General features: G+C 40.2%; 1 protein-coding gene across 1 annotated transcript; it reads right to left on the bottom strand.

Annotated features, from left to right (window-relative positions):
- Positions 1–469: 469 nt before the first annotated feature.
- LOC124272055 (pyridoxal kinase-like) lies at positions 470–20,193 on the bottom strand. Its single transcript, XM_046707194.1, has 10 exons — positions 20,048–20,193; positions 17,223–17,277; positions 16,575–16,679; positions 13,814–13,897; positions 11,145–11,179; positions 10,370–10,455; positions 8,006–8,154; positions 6,813–6,931; positions 6,378–6,444; positions 470–4,832 (listed from the first exon to the last, which is right to left on the bottom strand). Exons 1-10 carry the CDS (start codon positions 20,156–20,158, stop codon positions 4,717–4,719), a joined length of 927 nt encoding a protein of 308 aa, XP_046563150.1. The 5' UTR covers positions 20,159–20,193; the 3' UTR covers positions 470–4,716.
- Positions 20,194–20,315: the final 122 nt, after the last annotated feature.

The following is a 20,315-nucleotide window of genomic DNA, read 5'->3' as shown; positions in this document are numbered from 1 at the left end:
CCCATGAACTAAGGCTGCTGTTACTGTTGGTGCTTGAGTTTGGTTCCTTAGATGAGTGACCCGGATGAACCGATCTTGCGCATGAGATGTCACTCGTTGCCGTCTGGTATGGGGACGATCAGCAGCAACCCCGGTTTGCTGATGACGTTGAGCAAGTCGTGTAATGGTGGCAAGATGACAGCCCAATTGTCTAGCTACAGCGGTTGCAGAGCTACCTCCGTGCAACTTTCCAATGGCCATTCCCCTCTGCTCAGTCGTTAGTCTAGGCATCGTTTGTGTGGCGTGTACATCTCCTAGTGTCAATACTGAACTGTTTTTTGACACAAACCTTTATAAAGGATACCTCAGAGTGAAATGCATGCTTTTCATCCAGAACCGTCGATGCACGTGCTAAAATGATGGTTTTGCTGCACTGTTGGTGTGTTTGTGCGAATGGTTCGTATGGACGTCAAATTGCATGACATCATCTCATCTAGGATCATTACGTCACTTTACCATGAACGTTCCATAAACATGAATGCTTACCTTCATGATATTTCATTTTTTCGAAACTTGCGTTTCTTTTGCTGTTCAGTATACTTTGTCTATTAGACAATTAGGTATTCATGAATAACATCCATTGACAAACAGTATACACTATATTAAAATAGTAACACATTAAACATTTTGGATGAAATGTGAAAATTAACTTATTTTGGCAAAACACCTTCATTTTTAACTTTCTGCATTAGCAGTAAAATTTACATGTGAGAAATGTTTTAACCCTTTCATAAACTGATTGACTTATATTTCTCTTCTTGATTGTTAAGTCCTCACATCAATCAATATAATGTTATTTCTAAATTCCGCAAATGGAAGAAAACAAAGGACTTTCTTACACATGAGGTCATCTATCAAAAAGATTGGTTTGAAGTCACATTGGACCATATTTGTAGCCTAACTAGCAGCAGTGAACTGAATTGCTGTGATATATACACACAATGTATACTTTTTGATTACACATCAATGAAACACTGAATGTAACTGGAGATAAGCCGAATTTTCTGGACCCAAAAAACATATCCGCTGAAAAGGGTTGGCCTATGTAAAGGTTACACTTTGATCAAAGTATTTTTCGTCAGAAACTATACCGTTCATTGATCAGGTGAATGAACAAGAGAACACGACTGTCAATGAAGATGTGAACTGTGATGAAACATCACCAGACGTGATTCACCATTTCAGTGGTACTTATTTTTGTGCCAGGCATTAGGGACGAGAGAGTGTGGTGTGTTTGTGTGTGTTTGTGTGTGTTTGTATTATATGCAAGGATTAAGGCTACCATGTGTACTTCAGGGCCGGATCCAGAGGAGGGGTGAGCACCCCCTCTCCGAAAATTTTTCCCTGAGGAGTATTTCCCCCTAACCTTTGGACTTCATGATTTATGTGCACCCCCCTTTCTTCAAAATCCTGGATCCAGCCCAGTACTTGTCCCCAAAAAACTAGCAAAATAGCAATCAGCTGTTCACACATTTTCTCTGTGTCCACCAGTGATATGCCAAAAACACAAATATATACTGAAAATACATGTAAGTATTTTAGTGGTCCAGTTTATATACTGGGCTTACTATTTTGATTTCAAGGGTTAAGATAGGATTAACTGTGAGATCGGCTTATCTACAGTCACTTTACATTATACCGCGGTGGTAATTCTCGCACACAAACATCACTTCACACAGTTATTGCTAAGGAATACTGCCGCACTGAGCAATGCATAGCTTGTATCTGCAAATGATATCACAATAATAATAATTGTAACACTAATAATAATATCTAGATTATATAACACATGGAAGTAACAAAACCCTCTGGCAGTACATGTCAATGATTAATAGTGCAATATATTTTTGTAATAAACGATTCCATTTTAAACTCTGACTCGATTTACTCCAAATATCTTTCAGTACACTACAGCAACTGTCCCATAATTGATCATCCAGGGTTTAACTTCTCCATTGTCATGACAGAAAATAAAGTAAAGAGCCCCAGATTGTTTTCATATGACTACAGACCTGTGAAGGTCCGGGTTAGAATTGGTCTTCAGTAACCCATGCTCTGGATCTGCCTAAAGGGTACAGTGTTGTAAGCGACCGTTCATACTTTTATGGCTAGGGGGTGATGATGATTTTTAGGGAACCCCCTCTCACTCATTCATGGCTTTTGGCCCTGTTCTGCAAAATGAACTTCACTCTAAGGACTTCCATACCTTGTATCCCCTAAAGTGATAGTGCTAAAAACAGCATAAAACCATACTCACTAACTGACTTATGGCTTCTGGCCCTGATATGTGACCTTCACTCTCAGGAGATAGTTACTCCGATACCTTAACATGACTTGTGAAAATCATGGCGCCAAGAGCCCTGGAATGCATCCCTTCAGGTAAGGGGATCTTAAATATTCAGTGACACATGCCTTCTCCAGATTATATATGATAAAGAAGTCTGAAGCTTCAATAAAGTTCAGATGGAATGTATTTTGGTAAAAAACCGTCAGGTCAAGTATTTAAGAACCAGTCATTACTACCAGAGCATTGGGAAAAGAATGGAATGGAATCAGGTTTTTGATGAACTATTGAACACACAAATACATCCCTCCCCTTACGCTTGCCATATTTTGAAGGACACTCCCCTTGTCATGTTTTTCCCTGAAAAGCGGCTGTGATATTTTTGGCTGACCCTTGCCTGATCCCATCCCCCCAAATAAATGACCAGTCCCTTATGTTATAATGCATTGACTAAAGCTTCTAGCAATCTGAATATTTGCACAATGTAACACTAATCTACACCTTTTGCTTACACCAAGAACTCAAGCTTATGGAGAATCTGAACACATCAGCAGTATGTCACATCAACAACAGTCCTCCTTCATCATCCAGTGTATATTTTCCCATTGTATTATGACAAATACCATGGACCCATCGGCTACCATAGCCTTGTTTCGCGTCATCTTATTCTGTTCCATTTTCTAATTGACCCAGGATTTCAGCTGCTTATTAGAGTAATCTGATTGGCTGGTTGATTTTAGCTTTGTTCACTTGGGCATGAAACAAATCTATTGGCACTGTGTTCTGATCCACAACGTGTTCGGAGTGCTACGGCATTCGTAAGTGTATGGTAATCTGTAGAGTTATGACTGGTCGTAACGTTACAAATGTGTTGTGGATCTGGTATCTAATTAGGGCAGGTATTTATACACTGGATAAGTGAGGCTGTGAACACAACACTGAAGCATGCTGAAGCACACCTGTTCAAACTGGGCTCTGTCTAGATGATCTGATTATTACGAGAACATAACTGGTGCTGAATGAGGTATTCTCAAAATGACTTAGTAAAGGTTGGAGCATCTTATGAACTCGTACAATTTTTTTTGTCTGAACTCATAAATCAAATCAGTGTTTCTTAAAGTAAATATAGGCCACACTCAATAACCAGTATCTGGTGGTTATCCTTGGCACTTTGAGGCCGGTTTTTCTTTAATTTCATTGTTCCAAGAAAAATACTGCATAACTCAATATAAATATGTAATCCAATATAACTTCCTGTCTCACAGATGAGCTGCAAAATGCTTGTATATGAGTTGAATGTACTGCTTTCCTTTGTGTAATGCACACACATTTCTTTGAAGTTGAAAAATTATCAATACTTCATTGACTTTGTACGAGATATGATTCACAACTTTGTTTTGAAAAAAGGTAGTAAGAAATATATTATTAACAACACTCTTAATATAATATTAAATACCTCTTTTGATACTGAGGCCAGACCAAATTAATTACTTGTTTCAATAAATCTGCAGGTAAAAGGTTTGTCCTTTTACAAAGAAATATCCAAACAGACTGTGTTTGTGCTTGAAGAAGGGGAGGTTACTCTAGATTTAATTCATTAGTGACTAATTCAAATGGAAGCTTCAGAATCATTGGTCCATACCAGATTGTGTCTTTCTTAAGACATTGCTGAAACAATATGTTGGTAAACACAAAATTATGAAAACTGAGCTGTTTTCACCATGGTTCTTGTTGCCTTTTTTTATCATTTCATCATGTTACTTTTGTGTAATGATTGTGAAAGGTACCTTAAACTTGTGAAAGAATATAATAGTCATGTCTGATGTCAAGTCATGCAAGCACATATCGACATTGTTCAAATAGAAAAACGTTCTTGTGTCTAAAGAAATACAAAATTGTCTTTCAAAGAAATTAAGCATGTCATAGACATTAGTTCTGTGCATAACAGCGTTTTATAAGAAAAAAGATTTCATAATTTTTCCTTTGAGATCATGCAGTAATTCCCTTTTTCCTAAACAGCTTGCTTCTTGATATTTCCCATAAAACAAACAATATATTTTGTTAATTCTTAAGCTCAAGTCAATCCGGGCCAATATACTATACATCCGTAAGAAACATGAAAAAATGCCCATGAAAACCTTTAAGACAATATGAAAGTGGTCTTATCTTTGTATAATATTTCTGATTTATCTATATATCTGTGATATCTGTTGATTAATATGAAAGTCTTGGGTAAATAGTCTTTTTATCTATCCAAATCACATTCTCACATAAATAACAGCTTTCAAACATCACAAATTTGTTCAATTTCTTTGTAAAGAATATACAAACAATGATAGCACAGTAGGAAGTGTCACTGTCTGGTGTTTGATCCTCCTATCTGGGGGTCATCATCACGAGAACAGTTCTGCGGTGTACAGTATCTCTGGATTTTCCAGATCATCTTTACTCTGCACCAGCCTCAGCTCCATCTGAGCTGGAGTTGGTTTCATATTCTCACCTGCAACCTCTGGAAGAAAAAGAAGTTCACAGTTAGATTCTACGATCATTTGTCACTGATGTCTTACATCCCAGAGTTTGGGTGTAGTACTTACACATCAGCATTGAGTGAGTGAGTGAGTTTTGGTTGGTTTGCTTTTAGCAATATTCCAGAAATATCATGGCAGGAGACACCAGAAATGGGCTTCACACATTGTACCCATGTGGGGAATCGAACCCGGCCTTCTGCGAGATGAGCGAACACCTTTTAACCACTTGGCTACCCCACCGCCCAATCAGCACTGAGAGAACCTGTGAAGTATATTGTAGATATACCATGTACCATGAGGTTATTTCTTTTCTGTGAAACATCTGGTTCCCACTTTGGGAATAAGCCTAGTATCAGTGCTAAGGTGCAAAATTTGGGCACAGTCTTGGGTAGTCTGTGGTGCCTACTCTGGGCACAGTCTTGGGTAGTCTGTGGTGCCTACTCTGGGCACAGTCTTGGGTAGTCTGTGGTGCCTACTCTGGGCACAGTCTTGGGTAGTCTGTGGTGCCTACTCTGGGCACAGTCTTGGGTAGTCTGTGGTGCCTACTCTGGGCACAGTCTTGGGTAGTCTGTGGTGCCTACTCTGGGCACAGTCTTGGGTAGTCTGTGGTGCCTACTCTGGGCACAGTCTTGGGTAGTCTGTGGTGCCTACTCTGGGCACAGTCTTGGGTAGTCTGTGGTGCCTACTCTGGTCACAGTCTTGGGTAGTCTGTGGTGCCTACTCTGGGCACAGTCTTGGGTAGTCTGTGGTGCCTACTCTGGGCACAGTCTTGGGTAGTCTGTGGTGCCTACTCTGGGCACAGTCTTGGGTAGTCTGTGGTGCCCTACTCTGGTCACAGTCTTGGGTAGTCTGTGGTGCCTACTCTGGGCACAGTCTTGGGTAGTCTGTGGTGCCTACTCTGGGCACAGTCTTGGGTAGTCTGTGGTGCCTACTCTGGGCACAGTCTTGGGTAGTCTGTGGTGCCTACTCTGGGTACAGTCTTGGGTAGTCTGTGGTGCCTACTCTGGGCACAGTCTTGGGTAGTCTGTGGTGCCTACTCTGGGCACAGTCTTGGGTAGTCTTTGGTTGTTTATTGTTAAACTCTGCACAACTCTAAACAATAATCCTGCTATATGAGGGGCGGTGGGATAGCTTAGTGGTTAAAGTGTTGTTCGCTCATCACCCCGAAGACCCAGGTTCGAATACCCACATGGGTACATTGTGTGAAGCTCATTTCTGGTGTCCCCCGCCATGATGTTGCTGGAATATTGCTAAAAGCGGCATAAAACCAAACTCACTCACTCACTCCTGCTACATGAAGGTGGTCTGTAAATAATCGAAGTCTGGACCAGACAATCCAATGACTGACAACATGGGCATTTATGGACATGATGCCAAGCATCATCCAAGTCAGCGAGCCTGACCATCCAATCCTGTTAGTTGCCTCTTACGACAAGCATGGGTTGCTGAAGACCAACTCCAACAGGTAGGGGGTTTGTGGTGCCTACTCTGAGCACAACTTAGTGTCACTGGTTGATGGTACCTACTTTTGGCATAGTCTAGTGTCCTCCTTATCACAGCCTGTACAGTAGATATCGTCTTCTCAAATGCAACCTGGAACAAATTCCTCCCCTTTCACAAACACTTCACATAAATCATCAGCACATGATGTAAAACAAACAGTATTCCTTTACATTTCGTTCAACCAATGAGAGTGTCATCATCAGACTGTGTTTTCTAATCATTAGCAAATCCAGAGATTTGCCTGGGTCTATCAACTTTTGAGTACTTGGGATTCTAGAGTAATAACTTTGGGGTGTACCTGGGAAGAAAATCGTGACTCAAGAATGATCCCTGTGACCTTGGCATTGGGTGGCGGACATGTTGCACTCTTTAAAAAAACTTAGTGTTGCCTGCCTGCTAATCGTGTCCGAAACTACATGGGAACCTTTTGCTATTGTAGGTGGACACTGGTCACTTACCTTGAGACTGTTGTCTTTCTGCATCCATACCATGAGTGACGCGGCAAACAGATCACCAGTTCCAACAAAGATGGCTGGCAACAGTGGTATTTCTATACGGTAGCATTCCTTAGCTCCATCTGTAGAGGGAACATCACAGGATTGCACATAATCCTTAATGACGATGATTGTTTGTTTGTTGTTTAACTCTGCACTCAGCAATATAGGTTCTGATAAATCTCCACTAGTACCCTGGATGCATCTACGGCTTGGCCCGATAATTGTATTACCTTTGCTGGCTTTTTATCCAATCAGGTGTCTACTCTGGGAAGTTGAGCACACCAATCACAAGGCTTCTATCATTACTCAATTCCACTTCTTTTATCTAACTGATTAATCTTGGCAACACAATTGTTGCAGATGTACCCTGAAAGAGGTAGAAGTTCTTGCATATATTTTTTTAAAGTTTCAGACCTGTCAATTTGTCTGTATGATTTTCCCCCTAAATCGGAGTTGTGCAGCGAGCAAACCTTTGCGCCATCTTTGTTGACAAAGCTCGGTTGTAAAAGCTTCTCTGACTGGCTACTGTGAGGAGGTGGAGGCAGCAAAGGGGTGATGGCAACAGGAAAATCTATTTTCAGCTGAAAAGCTAATATTGTGTCACCGTAACAGGAAAATTGATCAATTTGAAATCAAATCAGCTGATCAGCAAAAATTGCTATCCCTGGCAAAGGGAGGGTACCAATTATTGGACGCTTTGCATCCATTGAAGTGGAGATTTGAACATATACCCTGGAGGTTGTCGAGGAAGTATCTCGATATACATTATATCAGTGTATGAAATAAGCCAAACACCAAGCAGACATCAGGGCTGGTAACTTCATAATGTTACCAGCCAAATGGATTTAACCAGACCAGACAATCCAAAGATAATAATTCAGTTTTTACTTATAATGAGTGATGAACCTGAGACATGTATTTACTGTTTAACAGTCTCGTCACAACAGTCATTTTCAGAGAAATCCGACTCCGAGATGTAGTCAAAATCGAAAGGATAGAATATGTTATCCAAAAATTTTAACAGACCATTGGGCTGACAAACTGTAAATTAACACTGTCCGTCAGAAATCTAGCCCATCTTGGGCAGCTGGACAGGCCTTACTTCATATACTGATTATATATCCTGTGCAAATAGCTTAAACTACCCAAATCACCTCTGTTTGAACTGGCAAGACAGATGAGCACCCCATCCCTGCCGAGGCTACTGCTGCTAAGGACGACGGTCTTCACCCCCTTGTTGTGCAGCATCTCCATTGCTGCTAGAGCCTCACTCTCATTTGTTACTTTGGACCCTGATAAAAGTCTGTAACAAGCAAAAATGGGTTCAACTAAATTAACTAAAAATCTTGTTTTGTATCATGTAATTTATTGTTTATTGTTCGATTTCTCATTGAGCAATATTCTAGCTACTGTATATATTACTGTAGATAAGCCAATTTCATAGACCCTTAAAATCTCTATCAAAATGGTATGTTTCGTACATAAATTCGACCCCTTGTGATGGGGTCCTAATCGCGCCAACTCAGACCTGACAGTTACAGTTACCGATAATTATAACTTCGGTCTGCATTATTCACAACAATCACAACCATATTACGTCTACTCACGCCTCGAAATGAAGTGTAGTTGACAGAAAATAGATATATTTTGTTTTGCTAAATGTAATATTTATTGTAACCTGTGAAGGTCCAGGTTAGAATTGGCCTTCAGTAACTCATGCTTGTTTAAGAGGCGGCTATCGGGATCGGGTGGTCAGGCTTGCTGACTTGGTTGACAAATGTCATCGGTTCCCAATTGTGCAGACTGATGCTCATGCTGTTGATCACTGGATTGTCTGGTCCAGGCTTGATTATCTACAGGCCGCCGCCATATAGCTGGAATATTGCGGAGTGCAGCGTAAAACTTAACTCACTCACTCTCTCACATTTATTGTAGCTGACGATCACATGTCAACAAACTGTTTTCATGGAGGAAATAGCGAGATCCTGCGAAACCCATCAGGGACAGGTCAAATAGTTCCATGCATAAAAACATTCTGGCAATACACGAAAGTGCTGCCGCATAACCTTAGAGATGATTATACATATTTTACATTTATAAAACAAAACCAGTAGCTAAAACTACACAATGCTAGAATATATTTCTCTCGGTAAATTAATAGTTTTTGATATTATATTTTACCGATCACTGCATCAGAATTCATCCTGTTATGTTATTGGGTTTGTTCTAACTAAATCATTGGTAGATTGCCGGGAAACACGTGCACAGCTGATTGCTATTTCCGGCTCTATATGAGACAAATACACACAGTAATCTTAATATCTGCACATAACACAATGCCCAGCAAAAACAAGTTAGAACTGAAAAGGTAAATAATATTTTCTAGTGATGTTTAATTGCAAATTTGACATCTTCACTGACAAAGTCGTTTTCTCTTGTTTGTTCACGAGAAAGGATAGGATGTCGTTTTCTTACTGCTGGTCACCAGAAATCCGGCTTATCTACGGTAATATATGGTATGTGACTGTGGCCTGTAACTACTGATTATTCAAGTTGAAACCAGCAAAATTGATCAATACTGCATGGAGCAATCATTGATGCTGTCAGTGAATGAGGTCACTGACCATCAGCATGACCACTGGATCCACTTGGTCTCTTCTTGCAACCAGCATAAGTTTCTGGGAACTGCTCCAAATCAGAATTCTAACGAGAAAATGGGGAACGGACAACATCACTCATGTAATGTGCCGTCTTAAATATCATTGGGAACTGTGATGTACTCACTCAAGAAAACATCCTATCCTAATATGAGTTCATTCTTATGGGGTCCAGATACTCAAGGATGGGTCCATGTAATCAAGGATGGGGTTAATAAAATCTTGGATGGGGTTGAGATAATCTAGGATGGGTGGGGTTCCACATAATCTAGGATGGGGTTCAAATAATCAAGGATGGCATCCCGATAACCTGGGATGGCATCCCGATAATAAAGAATGGGGTCCAGATAATCAAGGATAGGGGTCCAGATAATCTAGGATGGGGGTCACATAATCAAGGATGGGGTCCAGATAATCAAGGACTGGGTCCAGATAATCAAGAATGGGGTCCAGATAATCAAGGTTGGGTGTCCAGATAATCAAGGATTGGGTCCAGATAATCAAGGTTGGGTGTCAAGGTTGGGTGTCAAGGTTGGGTGTCCAGATAATCAAGGATGGGGTCCAGATAATCAAGGATGGGTGTCAGATAATCAAGGTTGGGTGTCCAGATAATCAAGGATGGGGTCCAGATAATCAAGGATGGGTGTCCAGATAATCAAGGTTGGGTGTCCAGATAATCAAGGATGGGGTCCAGATTATCAAGGATTGGTCCATATAATCTAGGATGGGGTCATATAATCAAGGGTGGGTCCACATAATCTAGGATGGGGTCACATAGTGAAGGATGGGGTCATATAATCTAGGATGGGGTCATATAATCTAGGAATGTATCATATAAATACTGTCACACGGTGTACTCACTCTAGTTCAAACTGGTTGGGTGTTACAATGTCTGCTAAAGGAACGATGGACTCTCTGTAAACATCCAGCAAGTTTTCTGGAACATACTGTAAGGAGAGTGAACAAAGTCAAACACCGGCATGATTTTGCAGTAACCAATTCTTGTCAACCTTTATCTAGAGTAACATTTAAAATGTTACTTTAACAAGTAGCCACATATATATGTATTAGAACATTGTCTAGCTACTTCATACACATACAGAAATGTCTAAACAGTTACATGTTTGAAACACTGCGATGTAAATGCAGAACAAATGTAAACAAAATTTGCAAAAGAGAGTGCAGACCATCATGGCTCGTAAATATAGGATTAAAACCCCTCTCGAGCGAAACACTCTCTTCAGTGGATTTATCACTGAATGTGTTACACAGAAAATCTCACTCGTTTTTTTTTTTTAATAAAATGAACTGATGGAAATAAGAAAGGACAATACAACATTTCCTTTATTCTTTTCTAGGTTTATTTGATTTGTATTACACTGAGGGTGAAAATACGGAAATAGATTTAAGAACTCTTTAACTTTCATTCATGTGTTCCCTTTTTTGTTTCCATCAATATATATTAATGTAAGTCAATGTTAGATAGAAATTGTGACATCATTTGATTGGGACATGCAGTATGCAGTATCACTGGAGCAATATCTCCTAGAAGACATCAATTAATTTCACCCAAGTGATGTCTCTTGTGTATGCCAGTTTCGGATGACAAACTATCTCAACACTTCTACAGTCTTACCATTTTTCCATTGTCCCCCATAACAGGATCACACACTGAAACAAACAGAAGGCATGGCTTTTAGACACAGTTACACCATTTTGCTGTTGTCTTTAATTTGCATTTAATTTAATTTATTATTCCAACATGGTCTGTCTTAAGGACATCATATCTGTTCTAAATATAGACTTTGGCTATTGTTCTAGATTTAAAATCATTCAGTCTTGCAGCTTTTATCAATATTTTAGAATACTGTCTGGGACTTTCAGGATTTGTCTTGACCTCAGATTAGACTAACATCTAGTCTCTGAGGTGAGGTGAGGTGAAATTGGGTTTAAAGTCGTGCTTGAGAATATTTCGCTCATATGACGACATGCATGTGTGTATGTGTAATGCGGCAGCTTGTACTAGCCCAGACTGAAGCTGGTTTTATAGTGCTGAGCCCACTGAGATACCATGCCGCGAAAGTGAAGCATGAATACCCCCACTCAGGCACATTATACTGACTCTGAGGCTGCACCAGTCCTTGTTGTACCCATTAATGCCGAAATTTCAGGCAGGGACCAACAAGTACCATATTTTAACGCTCTTTTGGTATGACGCGATCGTCGGGATCGAATCCCATGACCTTCCGCCTCTCTCGGACGGACGCCTAACCACTACACCACGGAAGCTGCCCTCTAGTCTCTGAAAACATATACCAGTAAGAGAAACAAAGCTCAGTATTTACATTGAAAAGGAGCCCTATGAGATAGACTTGCTTCATTTAGAACATTTGTGCTGGCAGTGCTGGTTTGAAGGGAAAGTAATACAGTTCAGGACTGTGAGACAGACTACAGGTCGGCGTTCATCACTAAATCTGCAACAAATTTCAGTAAAAATTCCCAAGTTGGAATAATTCATTTCCCAATTCATGTAATTAATCAACAACTAATGCTATGGCTTTGTATAAGAGACTTGTGTTGCATTTACTAATTAGGCCATATCAATTTTATTTCTTGTTTTATGGATTTTTGTCCTCAAAAAACCTACAGGCAGGAGGAAAAAAAAAATAATCACCAGTCAAAGCAATATTCCTTCTAAATACTAAAAGTATTTTACTTTTGGCAATTTATGAAGTGTATATGGGGCAAAAAAAAACCAATCTAAAAAACAAATTCTTGTAATTCTTGTAAGTTTACATTTTTGTCCAATAAAAACATTAGGATTTTATTTTTTGAGCGGGGAAAAGTAATTTTTATTTTGTTTCTTATTCTTGAAAAAAAAACCCGGTGGGTCCGTAAAACAAGAAATAATATTGGTCTGGCCTTATAGCAAAATAACAATTTTTTCCCATAACTCCATTAAAAGGGCCTCAAGGATAAACCCAGGATACATCACTGACCATGAATATAACCCAGGATACATCACTGACCATGAATATAACCCAAGAGTTAAGAAGATTGAAAATGACATATTTCTTTGATCCCCCGACTTCAACTTCTTCAGTTTGTTGGCAATATTCAAGACGATTATAGCAGTTATACAAATATTTTCATTTCTTATTACCTTTCTTCAAGATAGAATAAGAAAGGAAAATGTATTGCTTTATTACATTGCTTTAGAATTAAACATCTTAGATGTGACTCAAATGTACCACATGACCCCTTCTCACCATACTCTACATCCCAAAGGAGAAAGAGGCTAAATGACGATTATAACTTGTGAATCGGACATACTATAATTGGTATGGTTTGTTTAAAAGTCTGAATCCATTGCAAACCTGAAAACATATATGCAAAGTTGTTCCTTAACAGTGCTTAAAAAGAACAAGGTGTTCATGTACAAAGCAACCTTAGTGCTAAGACTGCTGTGAGAATACATGAAGGCACGGATGTCACCTAAGTGCTAAGATCGCTTTGCACAACAGCAGCAAGAAATATCAGGGACCAGTCAATATTTTAACAAGGATGTACCACATGTTATCATTTTCTATAGCTAAAATACATGGAATTATCATGAAACGGCCCTCCCATTATCAGACATTTGCAGGCCGCTGCAAATGATATTGGACCGCTCAACCTTAACGACGGGCCACTATCAGTTCTGTTGTCAAGTGACGTCATAGTGGGTGCGTGGGCTTACAGTTCATTCGACATTAATTGGCTTTCAACTGGCAGATATTTTGGGTCAAACAAGTCAAAGCAATCCGAATTCCTGCTTTAAATAGTGGTAATATTGGCTTTCTTGTTGGTGCTAACCTTAACAATTGCACTATTAAGGCTGTTGATGGACCAAAACCGAACACTGACATAGTTTGACATGTTGCAGGCTATGGCCTTGTCGAAGGCCAAGGTCGAATATCGTCACTTTCTGTTGTGATGTCACTTGAATTGTTCGATGACGTAATTGCATTCGGGCAGTCAACCCCGTCAGAAGTTGATTTGGGTAAACTTCCAGTCAAATTTCTTCATTATTTCCTTTTTCTTTTCAACACAAATTCCATGTATTTTAGCAATAATAACGGTAATGCTAATGTGGGCATTATCATTTGCAGAAGCCCCTCAATCCTTTTCAACTGCCCTCCTTCGTCGGGCAGTTAATGGAAGACCTCGGGCTTCTGCAAATGATAATGCCCTCAAAAATAGCATTAGCCTTATAGTATATTTAACACTGTGTGTGACATATTGCAACTGTTGAAATGAACTCACCATATATTAGACTAGGATTATGACTTCTGAGTTCTTGAATTATTTCTTTAACTTTTTCTAGGAATGACTTTGAACCTATGTACCCTGAAATGAAAGATGGCAGTGAGATTAGTTAGAATGCAGCAAATTTAATGTATTCAACTGCAGTGAGGCTTCTGTCAAACCTCATCCTCTTGGTCCTGATTTTAGATACTGAAAACTTAATATATAATAATAGAAAATACTAATGTGGATTAGGAAAATGTCAAAGCCATCCTTAAGCATACTGAAAGTACTAACATTATCTTGGTCAATGGATCAGAGTGCACTTAGTTTTTATTCTCAACTCCTAGGGAGTACACAGTTCAAGTTTGCTTGTGGCTGGTTGATTTGTTTTAACGCCAGTACTCAGTAATATTGCAGCTATATGGCAGCGGTCTGTAAATAATTGCTTCTGGACCAGACAATCCAGTGATCAACAGCATGAGCATCGATCATGGTGATACGATGACAGGTCAACCAAGTCAGAGAGCCTGACCACCCGATCCCATTAGGCGCCTCTTACGACAAGCATGGGTTAGTGAAGACCAATTCTAACCCGGATCTTCACAGGTCCGTTTTCTTGCGAGTCATATTACCAGAGAGGATCCACGTTATAATTGGTCTTCCGCAACCCAAGCTTACCTAGAGGGGATCATTGGTCACACTCACTGATTGATGTTCATGATGTCAATCACTCACCTCGATATTTTACACGCTGCTGTCATACAGCTGATATATTGCTGAGTGCAGCATTAACAAACAAACAAAACAACACATTACCCTATAATGAAACCCTAACACCATTTTCTGTTCCGTTTTAGTTTGGTCACATCCTGTTTATCATTGTACCATGTGGCCCGTGAAGGTCCGGAATCTTCAGTAACCCATGCTTGTCGTAAGAGGTGACTAACGGGATTGGGTGGTCAGGCTCGCTGGCTTGGTTGACACATGTCATCATGCTGTTGATCACTGGATTGTCTGGTTCAGACTCGATTATTTACAAACCGCCGCCATACAGCTGGAATATTGCTGAGTGCGGCGTAAAACTAAACTCACTCACTCACTGTACCATGTATACTGTAAAACTCGACATAAATAATCTTTTTGCAGTTATTACATGACATGAATGTCTAGTAATTTTGTTCATCACCAAAGGCATTGTTACCATGGTTACAGCTAGAATGGTAGACTAACGTTTAATCCCTGAATACATATAATTGTCATAGTAGCAAATAAACCCATTTAAATTGAAAAGGAGACCCAGTGAGACCAGAGATTCAGGCCTGAACCTGAGGAAATCTAGACTTGCTTCATTTAGGGCTTTAGCATTGCAGGGAGGGCTAAGCATTGGGGAAAATAATATGGTTCAGGGACTGTGAGACAGACTACTAGAATGGTAGCATTTGTGTCATCACGCTAAGCATGTAAACCTGTGGTTGATGTTGTAAGCATGTCTGTGACACTGAACATCAAAATAAGATAGGTCAAACTTGAGAGATAGTTATCCATTATCCATCATCCATGTACTGTACCGGCTGCCAAATAGTTATAGCCAATACACCAGTATCATGTGTGCACAGTTCCAGTCAATTACAATTCCAGTATTTTTTCCCCATGGTATTTGACAACAATAAAAGACAGCAAAAGAAAATTACTCACGGTAAGTAACATCAGAGAAATATTAAAGATAAAGTTATGAACACTGTAAAAAATTGTTTAACTTAGCTGAGGGATGTCACACAATTTATGTAATAGCAAGTTCAAGTTCACAAAGGTCATTAATTGTTTCCCCATTCCCTATCAATCTACTGTAAAAACCCACTCAACTAGTCAAACAATCAATTATTCGAGGTTACTTTATGATATGTATCTGACATGACAAATTCAGAAATGGCGATAACTGTTACACTACAGTTAGTTGTGAGAAAACATCTATCTATACTGCCATGATTCCCTTCCGCCACGTTATATATAAACACGATCGGCGGCAGTGAACGGGCTAGACAAATCGGTGAATAGCTAATTAAGTATCATAGTTAATTCTGTTTCATTAATTTAACGAATATCGGAGTAATTTTGTAAATACCACTAAAATATGGCGGTAACTGTTCGGCAGCCAGTGTACATATGGATGCCATGACACCATCAGGAAGAACATCTAAGTGTTAGACCAGAAATACAAATGTATCACAAGATATTGAGTGGACCGGTGTGATTCAATCTAACAATTAACAAGTACATGTTGTAGCAAAGAAGTGACAATCAAATATCAGTTGATATACACTGTACACGTGTCACAGAAGACAATTAATTAGATACCCCATCAACACCACTTGTCAGTCCATTTGAGCTCAGGGTACCGAGCTCAGCAGTCCATGGAAACAAGAGCGCTTTGAAAGCTGCCAGGGGTGCAGCTACCATTATAAAGAAAAACTGGGCTTACACATGATTGTTGCTAAATGGTTGGACAATCCCTCAATACTATCTTAATATAAAGCTTTGCAACCTATCGGGCTTACACGAAAAAATTGGCTTGTTTCGTGCCTGGCTGCTAACAGTTAATCAAAGTATCCTGTGACACAATTGGAATTTTGTGAACACTTTTCAATTGTGTTTGTCCATTTCCTGTTAATGAAAATTCATTAGACAAGATAAAATCAATACACACCATTGTCAGTTATACTGTGGTGTGGTCACATGGTGCAATGCAAGGGGTAGCAAGTTAGGTTTGTGTATTTACCTGTTAAAATATGTGAAAATTGCAGTAAATTGTTGACCTTGAGACCCTCATAGAGGTCAGTGACATCTTGGTCGTTTAAGACTTGACCTTTGAATTTTCCATACCCTGAAAGCAAAGTGATATACAGAAAGTGATACATGTTCATCATCTGCAACTTCAAGTTGACTATGGTTGCCTAACATCATCATATTGAAAAATTCATGAAAATTGCTTCCCTGCATACAGCTATGATAGGCATCAGATGAGAGTCATCATGGCATCACATTTTGTAATACAAATCAAAACAAAACAACTACAGTGTTGTTTAAAATTTGATCTAACCTGTGAAAATCTGAGTTAGAATTGGTCTTCAGTAACCCATGCTTGTTGTAAAATGCGAATAACGGGATCGGGTGGTCAGGCTCGCTGACTTGGTTGACACATGTCATTGTATCCCAATTGCGTAGTTTGATGCTCATGCTGTTGATCACTGGATTGTCTGGCCCAGACTCTATTATTTACAGACCGCTGCCATATAGCTGGAATATTGCTGAGTGCAGCGTTAAATAACAAACCAACCAACCAACCAAAATTTGATCGTTCCATTTGCAGATTGATCCTACTATTTCAAGTTATGTTTAACTTTGGTAGAAAATCAGTTACATGTACCTGTGTGATTAGAAAACTGAACTGAGTTGATGGTGCTGACGTCAAATCCATGTACCTGTAACATAAACAAAGGTGTTATGACACGGAGGTAAACACAGCCCAAAATTACATGACATAAATGGAGGAGAACTGGGGGGAGTCATGTGACAACTCGAGGGGTGATTAACTGGAGTAATACAAACAGAAAAGTAATGTGAGTGAAAGGGTTTAGTTTCATGCCACTTATAGCAGTATTCCAGCAATATCACGGCGGGGACACCAGAAAGGGGCTTTGCACAATGTGCCCATGTGGGGAATCGAACCTGGGTCCTCGGCGAGGCGGTGAACGCCTTAACCAGTAGGCTACCTGACTGCTCCAGAAGAGTATTGTGACACAAGTAATGGAGTATTCAGACTCAAGTGAAGGAGGGGTATGACACAACTGGAGAAATACTATGACACAGATGGAATAGGACTCTGAGAGGAATAATGAAACAAGTTGAAGAGTAATTTGACACAAGTTGATGTAGTAATCTGACACAAGTGGTTTAAGAATGGACTTGAAAGGGAGGAATGTGACATAAGTGGCAGAGGAACGTGACACAACTAGTGGAGGAATGTGCACCAAATGGTGGAGGAATGTGACACAATTGGTGGAGGAATGTGACAACTTGTGGAGGAATGTGACAGAACTGGTCTAGGAATGTGACAATTGGTGGAGGAATGTGACACCTGGTGAAGGAATGTGACAAATGGTGGAGGAATGTGACACAAATGGTGGAGGAATGTGAACCAACTGGTGGAGGAATGTGACAACTGGTGGTGGAATGTGACACAATTGGTGGAGGAATGTGACAACTGGTGGTGGAATGTGACAAATGGTGGAGGAATGTGATAGAACTGGTGGAGGGATGTGACAACTGGAGGAGGAATGTGATAGAACTGGTGGAGGAATGTGACAAATGGTGGAGGAATGTGACATAAGTGGCAGAGGAACGTGACACAACTACTGGACGAATGTGAACCAAATGGTGGAGGAATGTGACAACTGGTGGAGGAATGTGACACAACTGGTGGAGGAATGTGACAACTGGTGGAGGAATGTGACACAACTGGTGGTGGAATGTGACAACTGGTGGAGGAATGTGACATAATTGGTGTAGGTGAGGTGAAATTGGGTTTAACGTCGTGCTTGAGAATATTTTGATCATATGACGACGTGTATGTGTGGGTATATGTATATGCGGCTGCTTGTACTAGCCCAGATTGAAGCTGGTTTTATAGTGCTAGCCAACTGAGATGCCGCAGTGAAGCATGAATACCCCACTCAGACACATTATACTGACTCCGAGGCGACCAGTCCTTGTTGTACCCATTAATGCTGAACGCCAGGCAGGGACCAACAAGTACCATATTTTAACGTCTTTTGCTATGACGCGGTCGGGGATCGAACCCGTGACCTTCCGCTCTCCAATTGGTGGAGGAATGTGTCACAATTGGTGGAAGAGTGTGACACAAATGGTCTAGGAATGTGACAGAACTGGTGGAGGAATGTGACACAAATGTTGGAGGAATGTGACACAAATGTTGCAGGAATGTGACACAAATGTTGGAGGAATGTGACACAACTGGTGGAGGAATGTAGACACAAATGGTGTAGGAATGTGACACAACTGGTGGAGGAATGTGACAACTGGTGGAGGAATGTGACACAAATGTTGCAGAAATGTGACACAAATGTTGCAGGAATGTGACACAAATGGTTGAGGAATGTGACACAAATGTTGCAGGAATGTGACACAACTGGTGGAGGAATGTGACACAATTGGTTGAGAAATGTGACAACTTGTGGAGGAATGTGACACAAATGTTGCCGGAATGTGACACAATTGGTGGAGGAATGTGACACAAATGGTGGAAAAGTGTGACAGAACTGGTGGAGGAATGTGACACAAATGTTGCCGGAATGTGACACAACTGGTGGAGGAATGTGACAACTGGTGGAGGAATGTGACACAATTGGTGGAGGAATGTGACACATGTGTTGCAGGAATGTGACAATTGGTGGAGGAATGTGACACAAATGTTGCCCAAAATTGGTGTAGGAATGTGACACAAATGGTGGAGGAATGTGACAACTGGTGGAGGAATGTGACACAATTGGTGGAGGAATGTGACACATATGTTGCAGGAATGTGACAATTGGTGGAGGAATGTGACACAAATGTTGCAGGAATGTGACACAACTGGTGGAGGAATGTGACACAACTGGTGGAGGAATGTGACACAACTGGAGGAGAAATGTGACAAAACAAACACAAGCAGAAAATCAAGACACTTCCTGCAGATGCAATTCACCACAGGAACCAATAGGGCTGGCTATTGATATAGATCATAGAGACCAATAATCTTTACTAAATATTATTTGATTAATGAATAAACATCAATCTAGTAACTGTGATAAAATATGCAAAACAGATCGAAAGGAAATCAAGATATTTCACATTACAGGCAAGTGATTACCATCAACTGCAGCATTCTGAACATAATTTAGAAGCAGCTATTTTAGTGTAATGTGAGCCTAAATTAAAACTTTAGATTATCACAGTTTATGCAGGATGTTATCAATGACACAATTGCCGCACATAAAGTCATTAAAAATTCTTCAGATCAACGGTATTTCCGATTATCTTCAGCCATCACTAGGAGCAGATGAAAACACACTGATTTGCACAATCGGTAGAGTCACATGATCTTCCTCACCACACATGGTGAAGGTAAAACTTGCCTGCATGCACAGTTCACAACAACAGATAAATTCCAGACGTCACTCCCTCCTGACACACCTGCAATATGAATGCTGTCAGACTGCTTCCCGACGATCCCCATACAAGTGATGGCTGTATGGACAGGACCCAGCTACCTGTCACCATTGTACCGATCTCATCTACCTCCATATCTAGACCTCAACAATGTACAACCATCTGTACTGTGTCTATCTCATCAACCTGACTACCTCAACCTAACCATGTAGGGCCATCTGTCATTGCAGACAGTTCATCAGCTGTTTCCTCATTACAGCTCAAAGCAAATTGCTCATCATAACAGAAATTA

The sequence above is a fragment of the Haliotis rubra genome, unplaced genomic scaffold (genome assembly GCF_003918875.1).
Source record: "Haliotis rubra isolate DU_JTF1 unplaced genomic scaffold, ASM391887v1 Scf1656, whole genome shotgun sequence".
Taxonomy (NCBI): Eukaryota; Metazoa; Mollusca; class Gastropoda; order Lepetellida; family Haliotidae; genus Haliotis; species Haliotis rubra.
The sequence above is the reverse complement of the archived record's forward strand: the minus strand, read 5'-3'. Positions and strand labels throughout refer to the sequence as shown.

Coding starts and splice junctions, on each gene's coding strand:
- LOC124272055 (XM_046707194.1), bottom strand. CDS start 20,158: ATGGAGGTAGATGAGATCGGTACAATGGTGACAGGTAGCTGGGTCCTG. Junction 16,680..17,222: donor TCAGTTTTCTAATCACACAG/GTACATGTAACT, acceptor CTTTGCTTTCAG/GGTATGGAAAATTCAAAGGT. Junction 10,456..11,144: donor TGGGGGACAATGGAAAAATG/GTAAGACTGTAG, acceptor CTCTCCTTACAG/TATGTTCCAGAAAACTTGCT.